Below are 15973 nucleotides of genomic sequence, written 5' to 3' on the forward strand. Positions count from 1 at the left end.
CAAATCAGACACATCTAGTCAGGTCCTGTCAGGATAGGGCCTGGTAGGCAAGATCAACAGATTAAGTGTATTGTATTTAGTTCATAACAATTTAAAATGAAAATACAAAATGCTGCAAACACTCAGCATGCCACACAGTACGTTTCCAGCATTTTCAGTTTTTATTTTCACATTTCCAGCATCTACAGATTTTTGATTTTCATTAGAAGTTGAAATATTGCTTGTGGAATTATAAAAATTAATGAGATAAGTAGGCTCTTCATTTATTTTCATGTTATATCCTGGCATTGCTCAATTTGTAGCATTCCACTTTCTGCCTCAGAATGTTAGGAAGACAAGGACTGCTGTAGAGTATGTATTGCACACATAATTTAGACTAAAAGGATAGTACAATATTATGGAGAAGTACATCCTTTTAAGTGAGATGTCAGGCCAAGACCTTTCTCCATGTTTCAATCCAGGAAAATAATCTATAACACTATTCCAAAAATAACCAGAGGTTTCCTTACATTCTATCTACATTCCCTTCCTCACTGAGCATCTGCAAAGACTTTTTTCTTGACATTCATTCACATATTGATTGGGATAACTTACTATTTGCAAATTGGTATAGAACAACATTTGACCATATTTCAGAAATAAATTCTTGCCTATTATGTATTTCAGAGATGAAAGATGTTGTATAAATTAGTGAATGTCCCTAGGTAGCATGCAATAAAATGTACTTGCATTTCAGTGGGACTTGGTGTGTAACAATGACTGGAAAGGACCTTTCTCTATGTCAGTATTCTTCCTGGGAGTGCTGGTTGGCACCTTTATCGCTGGCCAGTTGTCAGACAGGTGAGTTATTTGCATACATCTATCCTCACTTGTACCAGGTATTTAATTATAAGTAATTGATCAACTGCTTGTTCATTGCAGACTGATTATTAACTTCTGTATTGTAGTATATATATGGCATTCAAAATGAATTTAAGGGACTTCAGTGCATTAAACAATGTGGTTGTTTTCAACATTTGGAACCTCATGAATAATTTTATAGTTTATACTTAAAATATTACATAATTTGAAGTCACTCAGTTAGTAGCAATAGAATCAAACATATTTTTTTCTATTTGAGCACCTGAAATAAATATTAATTGTCATTACTTCAATTAGTGATATTACTTCCTTGACCTTCTCCCTAATTTTGCTATTTTACAACATAATCTTTCTTTAGGGATAAAATAACAATCAACAATTATATCAAAAAGTTACGATGTTTGGATTTATGTGTGCTTCATACGAATATACTTGTATGTGGATTAAGCCATGCATGAATAAATGAGTATGTTTGCCTGATTAGTACATATGCATGTTGATCCTGGTTCAAGTAAATACACATTTTCTAATATGTGCACTATTATATATTTATGAATGGATGCAGCCACTAAAAAGATGCTTCAGCACATAACCATATACTTAAGAAGTTAAAAAGACCATATGCCAACTCTAAACAACATGCACTGTGAGCAGTTGGTATCCCTGCTGAAGTTCTAAAATTTGGCAGAGAGGAATTTGCATCGCAAACTTGTAACACCATTTTCTATATCCAGGATGATGAGGTCTTGTCTGGAAACCTCAGATATGCTATAATAATGATCAGCTTCAAGAAAGGAGAGAAATCCAATTATGATAGCTATAGAAGGGCCTCTCTGCTGTCTGCCACAGAGAAAGTCATCAACAGGGTTACCCTCAGCAGTCTCACTGGGTGAAGAGCTGCTCCCAAATCACAATATGGATTCCATCTATCTAGGGGCACATGGGGCATTCATCCTGAGGCAACAGCAAGTGTAGACAGAGTCAATAGAAGGGAAGTTGGTTTATGTGAAATGCTCTCTACAAACCTGCCTCCACTATACAACTCTGCCTTCTGACAATAAAGATCTATGTGAAGGGTCTGGAGTATGTGACTGGCTTTTTATATTTTAGAAGCCACCTCCCAAATGAAGGCAGAATTGATGTTGAAATTCCCTGTCACCTTCAGGACACTAGCACAACTGTTGGTGAGAGAGAGAGAGAGAGAGAGAGAGGGAGAGGGAGAGGGAGATAAATATATATATGTGTGTGTGTGTATATATATGTATGTATATGAATATATCACTGTCCTTATCCCAGGCCAGAATTCTCAGCCCTGAGATCTTAATTATACTTATTCGGATCTACTGGGTAGGTCACGTCATTTACAACATCAGATTCCTGAAACAGACTCACTATTCTGACCTCTGGCAGGGAAAGAGATTACCAGGTGGACAAAGCAAATGATTCAATGACATTTTCAAAGTCTGTGTGAAAAAATTTCAAGATTCCCCCCTGGCAGTTATCAGGGAGATCCCTCTGTACTTATTGTGGAATCCTGGCCCAAGTCAACTCAAAATGGAGTTAAATCATTTGTGATATCATTGAGAACCTCAAGTCTGTTCACAGAGACCACACAGAAGCCAATATAAATAGCAGAAGGCATGTTCCACCTCACTAGTTTCTCTCCTGTTTGACCTTTCCAGCACTTTCTGCTGCAATGTGGGAGAAGCTGTAAATCCCACATTGGCCTCATCAACCAACATAAGACTGGAGTAGATGCAAGTCATCCTCAATACTGAGACCATAGAACCATAGAACAATACGGCACAATACAGGCCCTTCAGCCCACTATGTTGTGCCGCCCTTCAAACCACACTATGACTATCTAACCCCTTCCTCCCACATATCCCTCTAACTTAAATTCCTCCATATGCTTATCTAACATAGAACCATAGAAAAATACAGCACAATACAGGCCCTGCTTGACACTGCTTGAGTCCAAGTATATGCAATGGTGGCTGTCTGTGTTTATGGGAATACATCTGTGGTAACTGAGAAAGTGGAATTTCGCAGAAATATGCAATAGTGTGTTGGTCTGAATGTTTCCGAAGTTTTCTTTCTGATTTTCAGGTTTGGGAGGAAGGCTGTTTGGTTTGGAACCATGGCTGTACAGACTGGATTCACCATGATTCAGGTGTTCTCTCCAAACTGGGAAATATTTTGCCTTCTTAATTTTTTTGTGGGTATTGGACAGATTTCAAACTATGTAGCTGCTTTTGTTATTGGTAAGTACCCGCATTACTGTCAGACCATTTCATTGCTATGTTTAATAACTCATTTCTTAGTGTGACGTTAAATTTTGGTTTCATTTAACTAAACAGCCATAATAGAGAGTCATAAAGCACAGAAACAGGCCCTTTGGCCCAACTGGTCCATGCCGATTAAGATTCCCATCTAAGCTAGTCTCATTTGCCCATGTTTGGCCTATATCCCTCAATTTTTCCTATCCCTGTATCAGTCCAAGTACCTTTTAAATGTTGTTAATGTACCCACCTCAACCAATTCCTCTGGCAGCTCACTCCATATATTGACCACCCTCTAGGTGAAAAAGTTGCCCCTCACATTCTTATTAAATCTTTACCCTCTCACCTTAAACCTATGTAGTTCTTAATTCCCCAACCATGGGAAAAAGGGTGTGTGCATTCACCCTATCTATGCTCCTTGTGATTTTATACACCTCTATAAGATCACCCCTTATTCTCCTACACTCCAATGAAAGAAGTCCCAACCTGCTCAACGTCTCTCCAGAACTCAGTCTCTTGAGTCCCAGCAAAATCCTTGAAAATCTCCTCTTCAGTCTTTCCAGCTTAATGGCATCTTTCCTATAGCAGGGTGACCAAAAGTGAACACAATATTCCAAATGTGGCCTCACCAACATTTTGTACGACTGCACTATAATGTCCCAACTTCTATACTCATTGCCCTGACTGATGAAGGCCAGCATACCAAAAGCCTTCTTCACTACCTTGTCTACCTGTGACACCACTTTCATGGAACCATGTACTTGTACTCCTAGGTCCCTCAGTATTACAAGACTCCCCAGGGCCCTACTGTTCACTGTGAAAGTCCTACTCTCATTTGTCTTCCCAAAATGCAACACCTTGGACTCATCTGAATTAAACTCCATTTGCCATTCCTCAGCCCACTTACCCAGCTGATCAAGATCCCTCTGTAAATCCTAATAACCATCTTCACTTTCAAAAACACCACCTATTTTAGTATCATCTGCAAACTTACTAACCATCCCTTATACATTCTCATCCAAATCATTGATATAGATGACAAATATCAATGGCCCCTGGGAAACACCACAAGTCACAGGTCTCCAGTTCAAAAAACAATCTTCCACCATTACCCTCTGCTTCCTACCATCAAGCCAATTGTGTATCCAATTAGCTAGCTCTCCCTGGAGCCCATGTGATCTAACTTTCCATAGCAGCCTACCATATAGAACCTTTTCAAAGGCCTTACTGAAGTCCATATAGACTACATCTACCGCCCTGCCCTCATCGACCTTCTTGGTTACTTCTTAAAAAACTCAATCAAATTCGTGAGACAAGATCTTCCATGCACAAAGCCGTGATGACAATCCCTAATCAACCACTGTCTTTCCAAAAGCATGTATATCTTATCCCTCAGAATTTCCTCTTGTAATTTATCTACCACAGATCTTAGGCATACTGGTCTATAGTTCCCATGTTTTTCTTTGCAGCCCTTCTTAAATAAAGGCACAACATTAGCCCTCCTCCAGTCTTCCTGCACTTCACCCATTGCTAACCAATATGCATGTATCTCAGCCAGAGCTCCTGAAATTTCTTCTCTAGCTTCCCACAATGTTCTTGGATATATCTGATCAGGCCCTGGAGATCTATCTACCTTCATATCTTTTAAGAATTCCAGTACCTCCTCTGCTCTAGTGTGGTCTATCCCCAAGACATCTGCGTTAACTATCTCAAGTTCCAAAGCCTTCATGTCCTTCTCTTTGGTAAAAACAGAGAAGAAATATTCATTTCCTGCTCATCTCCTGCGGCTCCACTCAGAGATGTCCACTTTGGTCTTTGAGGAGCCCTATTCTCTCTCTAGTTACACTTTTTAAAATAAAATTGCTAAATCACTCATAATTGGTCTTGTTTTGGTTTACTTTTCCTTACAGGATCTGAAGTTCTTGGGAAATCTGTTCGTGTTATTTACGCTACACTAGGAGTTTGCATTTCTTATGCAATCGGCTACATGTTCCTGCCTTTGATTGCGTACTTCATACGAAGCTGGCGGATGTTACTTTTTACCCTGTCTCTTCCAGGCCTGCTGTACATTCCTCTATGGTGGTATGCAGGCATTAACTTTAACATATTAAAACACTGTTTACAGGCTCCAGAGTAAAAAATAAAAATAATTTGTATTTGACATGGTCCTTAGAATCCAACTCAGACCATGAAAATAAACGTTTCTTCTTTGAAGAATGTGGAAAGCTATATTGACATTGTTCATATCGTACCAAATCGATATCGAGAGATCAGATCATCAAATTTATTATAGTTTGGTACTCCAAATTACTCAGCAGGTGGTTAACAATTTTTCAGAATTTGACTTTAAAATTAATTGCAAATGAGCTGTATTCAGTACATACTTAAATTAACATATAGTGATGAAGACCATTGAATGATGTGAAGAGTGTAAGTATTTAAACACAAAACAACCCCATTTATTTATTGGATGCTTTGAAAGTGAAGTATTAAAGATGGGTAAAAGGAATAAAATATTTCAAATGTGGCCCATATAATATAGTATATAAATAAAAATGTTAAAGAAATCAAGCACCAATTGAGAAAGACAATTTTAGCAGAAGGGAGAGACGAAATGTAGATGGTGACAGCTCCAGATGATGGACCTGAGGGGCCATATGTTTAAAGGTTGGGTAAGTGGGATAAGCTTGAATGCCCAAACATATGAGTTAATGAATTAGTAAAATAACAATATTAAATCAAAATATGGCATGACTCAAAAAGGAAAGTACATTGAAAATAATAATACAAAACAAACAGAACATCAGAGATTCTGGGGGCCTCAGAATCATCAGCTGTTTGGAGAAGAAATGTCTGGGACAGACTTAGAGACTAAATAATATGAAATTTTAAAGAGAAACTTAATATTGTAAAGTTTAATAACATTTATAGTTCTTTATGGTAAGGTGGCTGTAAAGTTGGTTACATTCTCTTCCTAAAGGCTCCACAGCTTTATTACTGACTAATTTGTATAACGTACAGATGTCTGAGGTGTCAAATGGATATGGTGGACCTGTTGGTGGGGCTAAAGCATTTAGAGCTAAAAACTGTTTATGTAACAATGGGCTATCCTTTTAGACCACCTTGGAATGAGGACATGGAAAACTCAACTGATAATAAGCTGAAGAATAGAAAATATACTAATGTTTAAAAGATCTGTAAAATGTAAGATCTGTAAAATGGTGCAAATGACAACTGCAAACTGGACAAGTAGCAGTATAACTATATCGTGAATATTAACTGTAGTGAACTTAACATAATATAATTACATTCAGAATTACAATTTTACAGTCACAGCTATGTGCAACATGATATATTATATGGAAAGAATTATATTTGGAGAATTTTTTGGCATGTTTCAATTAGCGTTCCTTTAGGATTACACAGCTACAATGCACTTGCTCTGGATATCTTTCCCATTAACTTGTATTCTTTATTGCCTCTCATTACTTAAGCGGATTCCTGAGCTATTAATGTAGGGCAAAAGGGAAGGTAGAAAGAGAAGTCATGTTTGCAGCTGTTTTTGCTATAATTCAATAAATACATTTGAGAAAACGTCTAACTTATCAAAGTCGCATTAATATTATAAATAGCTTCATTTTGTGACAGCTTTGCTTTCAATGTGAGTTCCATTGCATTTGACATTTTTATCATGATGAATGTCTCTCAAAAGACAATTATTACAAAATTGCAGCCTTGACCATAATCTATTTCTTCAAATTGCCTCTTAAGGCCTCTCTGATCTTTAGATGAACTCAAATAATGCTTTGTAAGTCATTCTGGAATGTTTTCCAGCTTACTGATGTTGAGCTAACTGGACTGTAGTTTCTTAATTCATTTCTCTGTCCTGTTTTTCATAAATAACTTGCTTGAGAACGTTCGGGACTGGTAATAATAACGGCATGACTCAAAAATCAAATTACAGAACATTCACAATTTAATAAAATCATTAAGGGCGGGGAGTATGGATTTCATAAAAGCAATTCATTTCTGAAACTATTAACATAGGTCTTTAAATTCCTCAGGAAGCCCTTGATAGTGATGTTACTTTGTTGGAAGTGCATGGGAAAGTTTTGTTTCAAGTAAAAACATAATTTCAGAACATAGCTTTCAAAGTAACACCAACAGTGTAAGAACAACTCTAAGAGATTTCTGCCCATGGAGCCACATTAGAGAGTCAGAGAGTACAACATCTATGCATTTCAGATACCATTTGACTTGGAAGAACTAAGTAGCTTTTTAGAAAAATTAAAGTATTGATAGATGATCAATTGTAATACTGAAAGTAGGGTGAAGGAGAGTAAATAGACTTAGAGTTAAAATTTTGATTTTCTTCTAGAGTAATGAATGTAGCTTGGATTGGAGAAGGATTAGAAGTGGTGGCACAAAGATTTTGAGAAAGACCTACAGGATAGAGAAGAAAAGGGACAGGAGTTAGCCTAGCACTAATAGGTCAGTCAGGTTCAGAATGCAGATTGAAGTTGACAAGGTAGTTGAACATGTGAAATGGGACTAGCAGAATAAAGTTTCGGCACAGACTAGAAGGGCTGAATGGCCTGTTTTCTGTGCTGTAGTGTTCTATGGTTCTATGATTACTTGACCTATAGGTATAAATAATTGATAAGTATTCTACATAAATAAGCCAGAAGCCTCAATGCCTCACAATGCACTTCTGCTTCCTCTCCATAACATTGGATGCTCCTGCCCCCAGTCTAACACTCTAAACATTGTGCATGATCAGAAATTTTCCGTAGAAAAGTGAAAAGTTGTTGATTGGCTTTTGAAAAGGAACCTATTCTGTGTGCGTTGTGTCCACATCCCGTTTTCACTTTGCTGAAATGGTAGGTCAGGGAAGATGGGATCATGTCCTCCTCTTGCAGCTACCTCAGCATAAACACAGAAATAAAATTCCCATTGATGACATTTATGTGAATGTAAAGAAAATATTATATGAAATATGATAGGATATTTGGTAGAAAGTAGATCAGATGATCCAACTGGCCCATGCTGATGTTGAGGTTCCAAAAGAGCTTCTTTCCATATTTCTTTATCCAACCCCAGCAACAAGCCTTACGTTTCTTTCTCCCTCTTGTGATTATCTGGCTTCTTCCTAGCTGGATCTACACTTTATTTCAACTTCCACCTTTTAACTACTCTCATGTATTTAATATACATTCAGTAGCAGAGTCACCTGAAGAAGTGAACTATATTGTGAGGCTTACTACATGGACACTTAATTATGAAAGGGCATGTTTATTTATGTTCTTATTAAATTAACAGGAACTTTCAACCCTGTTTTCTGCTCAGTTAGCAGATCTAATCTCATGCAATAATCAAACAGGAAATATGCCTTCAGTTTTCTGGGTCACAGAAAATATCCAGTGTTTCCAATCTAGTGACTTCTTCCTGTCATGTAAGAGCAGAACCAGCCACTAGTATTATACCACAATCGATAATGGGATACTTATTATCAGCACTCATGGCTGAATTGCCATTTAGAAAAGACTAACAACTTTCTTCTTTTGTATTTTCTTATGAAAGTGCACGTATTTTTGATTCATCTCCCAATCAGACACCTAATTTTCCTTCTTCATTTTTTGTCAGTTTTCTATCTGCAGCATCTCAGCACTTGAACAAATGCCCACTTAAGACTTCAATTTTGCTCTGGAACTTCAAAACTAAATTTTGTTTTAAGTCCCTGTCCTCTATGATCCTGCCAAGATGTTCGCATTTCTCAGACTTCCACCAGCAGCCTATTTTAAATGGACAGAATCTGGTACCATTGGGCTGTAGCACACTGCCAGCCAGCCAGTGGCTCCATGGAGAAGCCTCTGCTAACTGCAGCATAGATATCAGGGACATGCTGAGGTCACATATACTGGTCTTCAGCTTTATACCAGCTGTAACTTTTGGCTCTATCATAGCCCCATTCATTTGAATGGGTTTGCTAACATCACTTTATTTCACTGTTTATTTATGTTCTTATTAAATTAACAGCAGATTAGTTGTTTCAAATAGATTTATTACTTTTTTATTTTTAATATCTTTGAACTACTTTATTTTTTTCAATTCTTGCTAAATGTCTCCAATCATCAGAGACATTTGGAAATGGCATAAAAGGCTTTCAGAAGGCTTTCACCATGTGCCATCAGAAGGCCATCAGAGCAGTCCCTAGGTGTACATTAGTTTCTGCTGCTTGACTGAGGCAATAATACCAGTAGGACCTTAGGAGACACATGGTCATGAAAGTTTAGTGCAGCTGTGGGGCTATTGCAGTAAGCAATCAAGGTGGAGCACAATCCTGGTCATTGCCTTCTCCAAATCCACTCCTACATGTTAACCTAATGAGACTGCAATCCATCGCTTCGTTGCTCTCTGTAGATAAGATTCTCAATCATGGCTTTCAGATTAGGTACTTGAGTTAATTATCAGAGTAGCTGAAATAGTTTTCATGGTGCCTCCCGCAAGTTTTTTTAATATCTTCTGATTACCTTTCCAACAAATGTAACATTGGATGAGGGAAGACATTCATACCTGAATAGAATCTGTTTGTGTGTATATAAATGACTTGAATAAAAACGTGGATGGATGGATTAGTAAATTCTCAGATGAAACAAAAATTGGTGGCATTGTAGAAGATTGTGTAGAAGATTGATACAAGATTTTAAGTTAAGTTTATTAGTCACATGTACGTCAAAACACACATTGAAATGCATCTTTGTGTAGAATGTTCTGAGGGTAGCCTGCAAGTGTCGCCATGCTTCCAACACCAACATAGCATGCCCACAACTCCTAACCCATACGTCTTTGGAATGTGGGAGGAAATCAGAGCACCCGGAGGAAACCCATGCAGTCACGGGGAGAATGTACAAACTCCTTACAGATAGGAGTCGGAATTGAACCTGGGTCGCTGGCGCTGTAATAGGATTACACTAACTGCTACACTACTGTACCATACAGTGGGATCAATTGCAGATATGGGTGGTGAAATGGCAGGTGGAGCTTAATCCAGCCAAGTGTGAGGTGTTGCACTTTGGGAGATTGAATGTAAAGGGACAGTACACAATTAATGGTAGGACACTTACAGTGTTGATGTACAGAGGGATCTTGGGGTCCAAGTCCATAGCTCCCTGAAAATGGCTGTACAGGTTGACAGGGTGATAAAGAAGGTATATGGCACCCTTGCCTTTGTTAATCGAGGCACTGACTTCAAGAATCAGAAAGATGCAGCTTTATAAAACTCTGGTTAGACTCCATCTAGAATATTGCATTCAGTTCTGGTCACCCCATTACAAGAAGGATGTGGAGGCGTTACAGAGGGTGCAGAAGAGGTTTACCAGGATGCTGCCTGGATTAGAAGGCATGTGCTATAAAGCGAGATTGGACAAACGTGTCATTTTCTCTGGAGCGGTAGAGGCTGAGGGGAGACCTAATAGGTGTTTATAAGATTATGAGAGGCATAGATAGAGTAGACAGCCAGTATCTTTTTCCCAGGGTCGAAATGTCTAATTCTAGAGGGAATGCATTTCAAGTGAGAGGGGGTAAATTCAAAGGAGATATGCAGGGCAAGTTTTTTTTTATACAGATAGTGGTGGGTGCCAGGAATGGACTGGCAGGGGTGGTAGTGGAGGCAAATGCAATAGAGGCATTTAAAAGGCTCTTAGATAGGCAGATGAATGTGCAGAGAATGGAGGGATATGGACACTGTGTAGGCAGAAGGGATTAGTTTAGTTCAGCGTTTAATTACTAGTTTAATTAGTTCGGCACAACATTATGGGCTGAATGCCTGTTCCTATGCTGTACTGTTCTATGTTTTATGTTCTGTGTTCTATACCCATACCTATTATTGCAGTATTAGCTATTGTGACTAATATTAATAATAATTTGTTAAGTACTTTATGTGTATAAAATTTTTGCTTTAGGTTTGTGCCTGAATCTCCACGTTGGCTACTGTTCAAAGGACGGATACAGGAGGCTGAAGCAATAATCCAACACATTGCAAAGAAAAATGGCATCACTCCACCAGCAGTACTCTTCAGTGACCTTGAGGTACTTCCACACCATAATGGTCGTTAGTCCATTAACACCTATTTACTTTTTACCTTACTTGACAACTAGGGGAATTTTAAGGGTCAATCTCTTCCTAAGATTTAGTTAAGTTTTGCTTTAACCAGATCTTTATCTTGTACTTTTATTTTGCAGAGTTAGTATCAAATACATTGTGTCCTAATGGCAGTTTCACAATTAATTAGGTGGCTAGCTCGAAGTGGGTCCCTGATAATTACAAACAACAGGGATTGATTCAGGTCTTGGGAATTTTTGCAAATATCAGTGTAGGAGTCTTTTGTTAGTATATGGCATAAATTACACGGAGTCCAGTTCTATAAAGTCTTGCTTCCATATAGTACTGAACTCAAAACTGATGCAGTGCGGGAGGAGGTGATAGTCTGGTACTTTTTAAAAAAAAACAAGGAACAGCCCAAGAAAGATAGCTGGAAACAGTCAGAACTGATGTCATTAGTTAGAATGAACAGTAAATGGTTGGGGAGAAAGGAAAAAATATGAAAAAAAAGACAGAAAAGGAGTTTGAAAAAAATTGAGGTGCAGCAGTACAAGATGTCAATGAAGTCAGCACAAGGCATTTCTGATGTGAGTTAACCTATAAATGGAGGCGTGGCAGAGTCTGTCAGACCCATAGAATGCACACCCTGTGCCATTTGCAAACTCCAGGATGTTTCAGATATCCTGACCAACACAGATGCAAGAAGTTTTGCGGCTGGTGGAACTGTGGTACATCCATGATACTGGGTATCTTGTCCGTAGCATGTTCAGGAGGTGTGTGCCCCTCACACGATGTCATTAGTTAAAATAAGTTCTGAAAGCAAGGAGTTTAAGGCATTTCTCCAGATGCCTCCATGGTGCTGAGGGACAAGTATGTCACTCCACAGCTGTAGGGCATTCTGGAAGGGGAAGGTGAAAACAGAGGTTGTGGTCCATAGCAGTACCAACAATATAGGGTAGAAAAAGGCAGATTTTAAGGACTTAGAAAAGAGACTAAGAAGCAAGACCTAAGAGGTAGTGATCTCCAGATTACTCATGTTGCCACGTGCCATTGTGGCAACATGAGTAGGGCAGATAGTGCAGATGATGCAAATGTGTGGCTGGAAAGGTGGTGCAGGAGAGGGAGCTATAGAATCTTGGGGCACCGGGGCCAGTTCTGGCAAAGGTAGAAAGCATTTCAACAGGGCTAGGACCAATATCCTAATGCAAAATTTTGCTAATGCTGTTGATGAGGGTTTAAAGCAGTGTGATGAAGGGATACACAGCTGAGCATAAATTCTGACAAGAAATGGAAGGCAGTAAATTAACAAGAATATTTTGAAGATAGAATAGGTTAAAAATAGACAACAAAGGAGCCTGATTGTGGTTAATGAAAGATCCCTAAATGCAAAGAATATATTGAGTAAGGCAACCAGGCTGATCCCATAGAAGAAAAATACATGAAAGTATGATATTTTAATTATTACTGACACATGACTTAAAGGGGGATTGTACTATTTACAGAGTTTTCAGATAAGACAGAAAGAAGGATAAGAAGGGGCAAGGTGAGGTGGGTGGCAATATTTGATACAGAACTGTACACCAGAGCAACAGGCCATGATGTCTGTGCCATCCATGATGCCAATTTAAACTGCACTTCTGCTGGTATGTGGTCTATATCGTTCAATTCCCTGCCTGTTCATGTGTCTAAATGCCTCTTAAAAGTTGGTGGTGTATCTCTTTCCACCACTTCCCCTGGCAATGCGTTCCAGGCACTCTCTGTGTAACAAAAACTTGCTACATAAATCTCCTTTAAACTTCCCCTCTCTATCACTAAAATTATGTTCTCTAGTATTTGACATTTCCACCTTAGGAAACAGACTCTGACTATCTACGCTGTCTATGCCTTTCATGATTTTATATACTTCTGTCAGGTCACTCCTCAGCCTCTGACACTCGCAGAGAAAACAATCCAAGTTTGTCCAACTTCACATTATAGCTAATACTCCATAATCCAGGCAACGTCCTCGTGAACCTCTTCTGCACCTTCTCCAAAGCCTCCACATCTTTCCTGTAATGTGGCAACCAGAACTGCACACAATACTCCAAATGTGGCCTAGCTAAAGTTTTACACAGTGAGAAATTAACTGACCTGAAGTTGCAGAATTCAATATTAAGTCCAGAAAGCTGCAATGTGCCCAGATGGAAGATGAGATGCTGTTCCTCAAGCTTCATTGTATCAGTACAGTAGGCCACAGACTGATGGGTCAGAGTGGGAGTGGGATGGAGGATTGAAGTGGCAGGTGATGGAAATTACACAGGAACTATTAACCAATTTGATTTGAAAGGTTTGTGGTGTGTGATCCTGACTATGATATTGGGATCATACTGATGCCAGTTGTTGGAGGAGTTTGTGTGTTAAACCTGCACCCTGAATCAGCACATAAAGAAAATCTCTCATACAGCAGTGGTGAATTTCTCAAACAAGTCAGTTTATTCAGGGCTGTTACAGTGTACACTGGGAAGCACTTCAAGTCAGAGCTCAAAGATACTCCGCTGATCCAAAAACCTTCAGCAAGTTATAGCATTTGTGTTACAATAGTAACATGCAGATTTCACAAGTTCATCTTAACCCACTTCCCTTTGCAGTATGTGATCTTTGTTTTATCTCTGCATGGGTTGTCTCTAACTGCCTGACAAATGGGACTTTGCTTCCTTTGCAGGACAGCATTGCCCCCATTCTCTCTGCAGTTGGTGCTCTGATTTATAATCTTGTCCTTCTGTTGTGACTCTGCCCATCTAATGATCAGTTTTCCTGCAATTAGCCCTGTCTCACAATCTCTATTTCTTTACCTTTGCTCCAGCTAACTATGTTCTGTTATCTAAACACTTCCTTGACCTAAGTACTACTCTTTCTTCTTAGTGACCTTTAAGCCACCTCCACTATTGGCCTATTTTCCCATCATCCCCTTCTAATTTATATGACACTTAAGTTGACCACATTACAGGCTTTCTCAATTTTCTTATAATTCCTGAAGATTCCTTCTTCATTAGTAAATTACGATTTGTTGCTATTTTTTCTTTAGACACCTTTGAGTTTCTTTAGATTACTGGTAGAACTAAATTACAATAGGAAAGAATGTAATTAGCATCCTCCTTTACTAAAAAGAACACTTGCAACAACAAAGACTACAAAGTGTTAACAGCTTTCAGAAAGCAACTTGACCTCTCATATTTATAATTTCTTAAGGAGGTACTACCTCCCACTTAACAAACACCTGTCTAGAGAAAGAAAGTAGGATTATTTCAAATTTCTTCTCAACATAGGTTTATCAAACATCAACAGCCTTAGTCCTTTCTCTCTTATGAACACATGAACACACACACACACACACACACACACACCAGGTCAGAAAATGACCCACTCTCAATGGTGAAACAGGCAATATAGCTTAAAACACTATCATACACACTTTAAAGGAGCAATTAATTATGGGATGGGGTCACTTGTCCAACTGTCCCATGTCCCAGTCTCCATTTCATATAACATTTGTTTCAATCACTTTATCTTTTCTTGCACCTTTGTTTCTCATGTTTATGAATGAGGTGAAGGGACATTGTCGAATAAAGTCATTCCTTGCCTTTATTTGTCTTTTCATGTACTTAGGGCTCTTACTCCTTGGGATTTACCCTACCTTATTCTCTCTGAATCAATCCAAATTTGTTTGCTCACTCACCCTCCTATCCAGTCTTTTGGGAGTACTTTGGGTCTTGCAAATCCTACAACTACACCAATTGCTATGGGGGTTACCCTCCACATCCTGGAATAATCCATCAAAATTCAATTTGTTTTGTTCACCAGTTTATCTGAGCATATATTAGGAAGTCACCCAGATATTCTAGCAGATTTAAAATTACAACTCACATAGTGATTATTTTATCCTGAGCATAATTATATCTGGTCCGTATAATCTAAGATACCTCATAGATGAGCATTGTTTTGGCCAATCTACAAATATTTAATGGGGTTACCTTTGATGACCAGAGATGAGAATTCTGTCCTGGTCAGTATCCTGATCATAACGAATCTTGTTGATCAAACTAATCAATCGGTGTTACACCCCCTTCAAAAGTTATTTCTACCCAAAAGGTGTTAATAGTAGCCATTTTTTCTGTGTTTCTAAAGCTATCATAACTACCTACATTCCTACAAAGGTTAATTGCTTTAGGAACATGCCTGTGGACCCATTAGGTCTTAGAAAACATTCCATTTAGAATCAGCAAATCAATGATATCTTTTCCAACCTGCAGAAACCAGAAAAGGACAGGAATATTTGTTCTTCTACAACATATTTGATACCAGTTGCATCACATCCTGTAGCATAAAAATATACCCCTTAAGTGGCTGAATGGAAATATTCTGCGAAGCATTCAGCAAGTCACTCAGGAGTGTTTGGATGACAGGAATTGAAGAGGTAAAAGAGCAGTTGTTGCATCCATCATATTGTTGTGTTGGTTTTCTCTATCCTTCCTCTTTTTTTCTCTAACTTAAAACTTGTTTCATTGCTAAATTTTCCCAGTTTTGATGTAAAGTCATCAATATGATATATTCTTCCTGTTTTCCCTTCCATGGAAAACAGCAACCTCTCGCTCAACATCAGTAAAAACTAAAGAACTGATCATTGACTTCAGGAAGGGAAAGGAGGGTGAACATGCACCAGTCTACATTGGTGGATCGGCGCTGGAGAGGG

The 15973-nt window shown here is 38.5% G+C and overlaps 1 protein-coding gene across 2 annotated transcripts in view; it reads left to right on the top strand.

Moving 5' to 3' along the window:
• Nucleotides 1-15973, top strand: part of LOC127569416 (solute carrier family 22 member 5-like) — a 47935-nt gene that overhangs the window by 18157 nt on the left and 13805 nt on the right. The window contains exons 2-6 of one of the 2 annotated variants that reach the window (XM_052014035.1): nt 737-840; nt 2971-3125; nt 5054-5225; nt 11105-11231; nt 13363-13394. In XM_052014035.1, coding sequence (XP_051869995.1) covers nt 737-840; nt 2971-3125; nt 5054-5225; nt 11105-11231; nt 13363-13394 — 590 coding nt within the window. The remainder of the gene's footprint in view (nt 1-736; nt 841-2970; nt 3126-5053; nt 5226-11104; nt 11232-13362; nt 13395-15973) is intronic. The other variant, XM_052014034.1, reaches the window with a different exon arrangement.

This window comes from Pristis pectinata, chromosome 4, assembly GCF_009764475.1.
Source record: "Pristis pectinata isolate sPriPec2 chromosome 4, sPriPec2.1.pri, whole genome shotgun sequence".
Lineage (NCBI taxonomy): Eukaryota > Metazoa > Chordata > Chondrichthyes > Rhinopristiformes > Pristidae > Pristis > Pristis pectinata.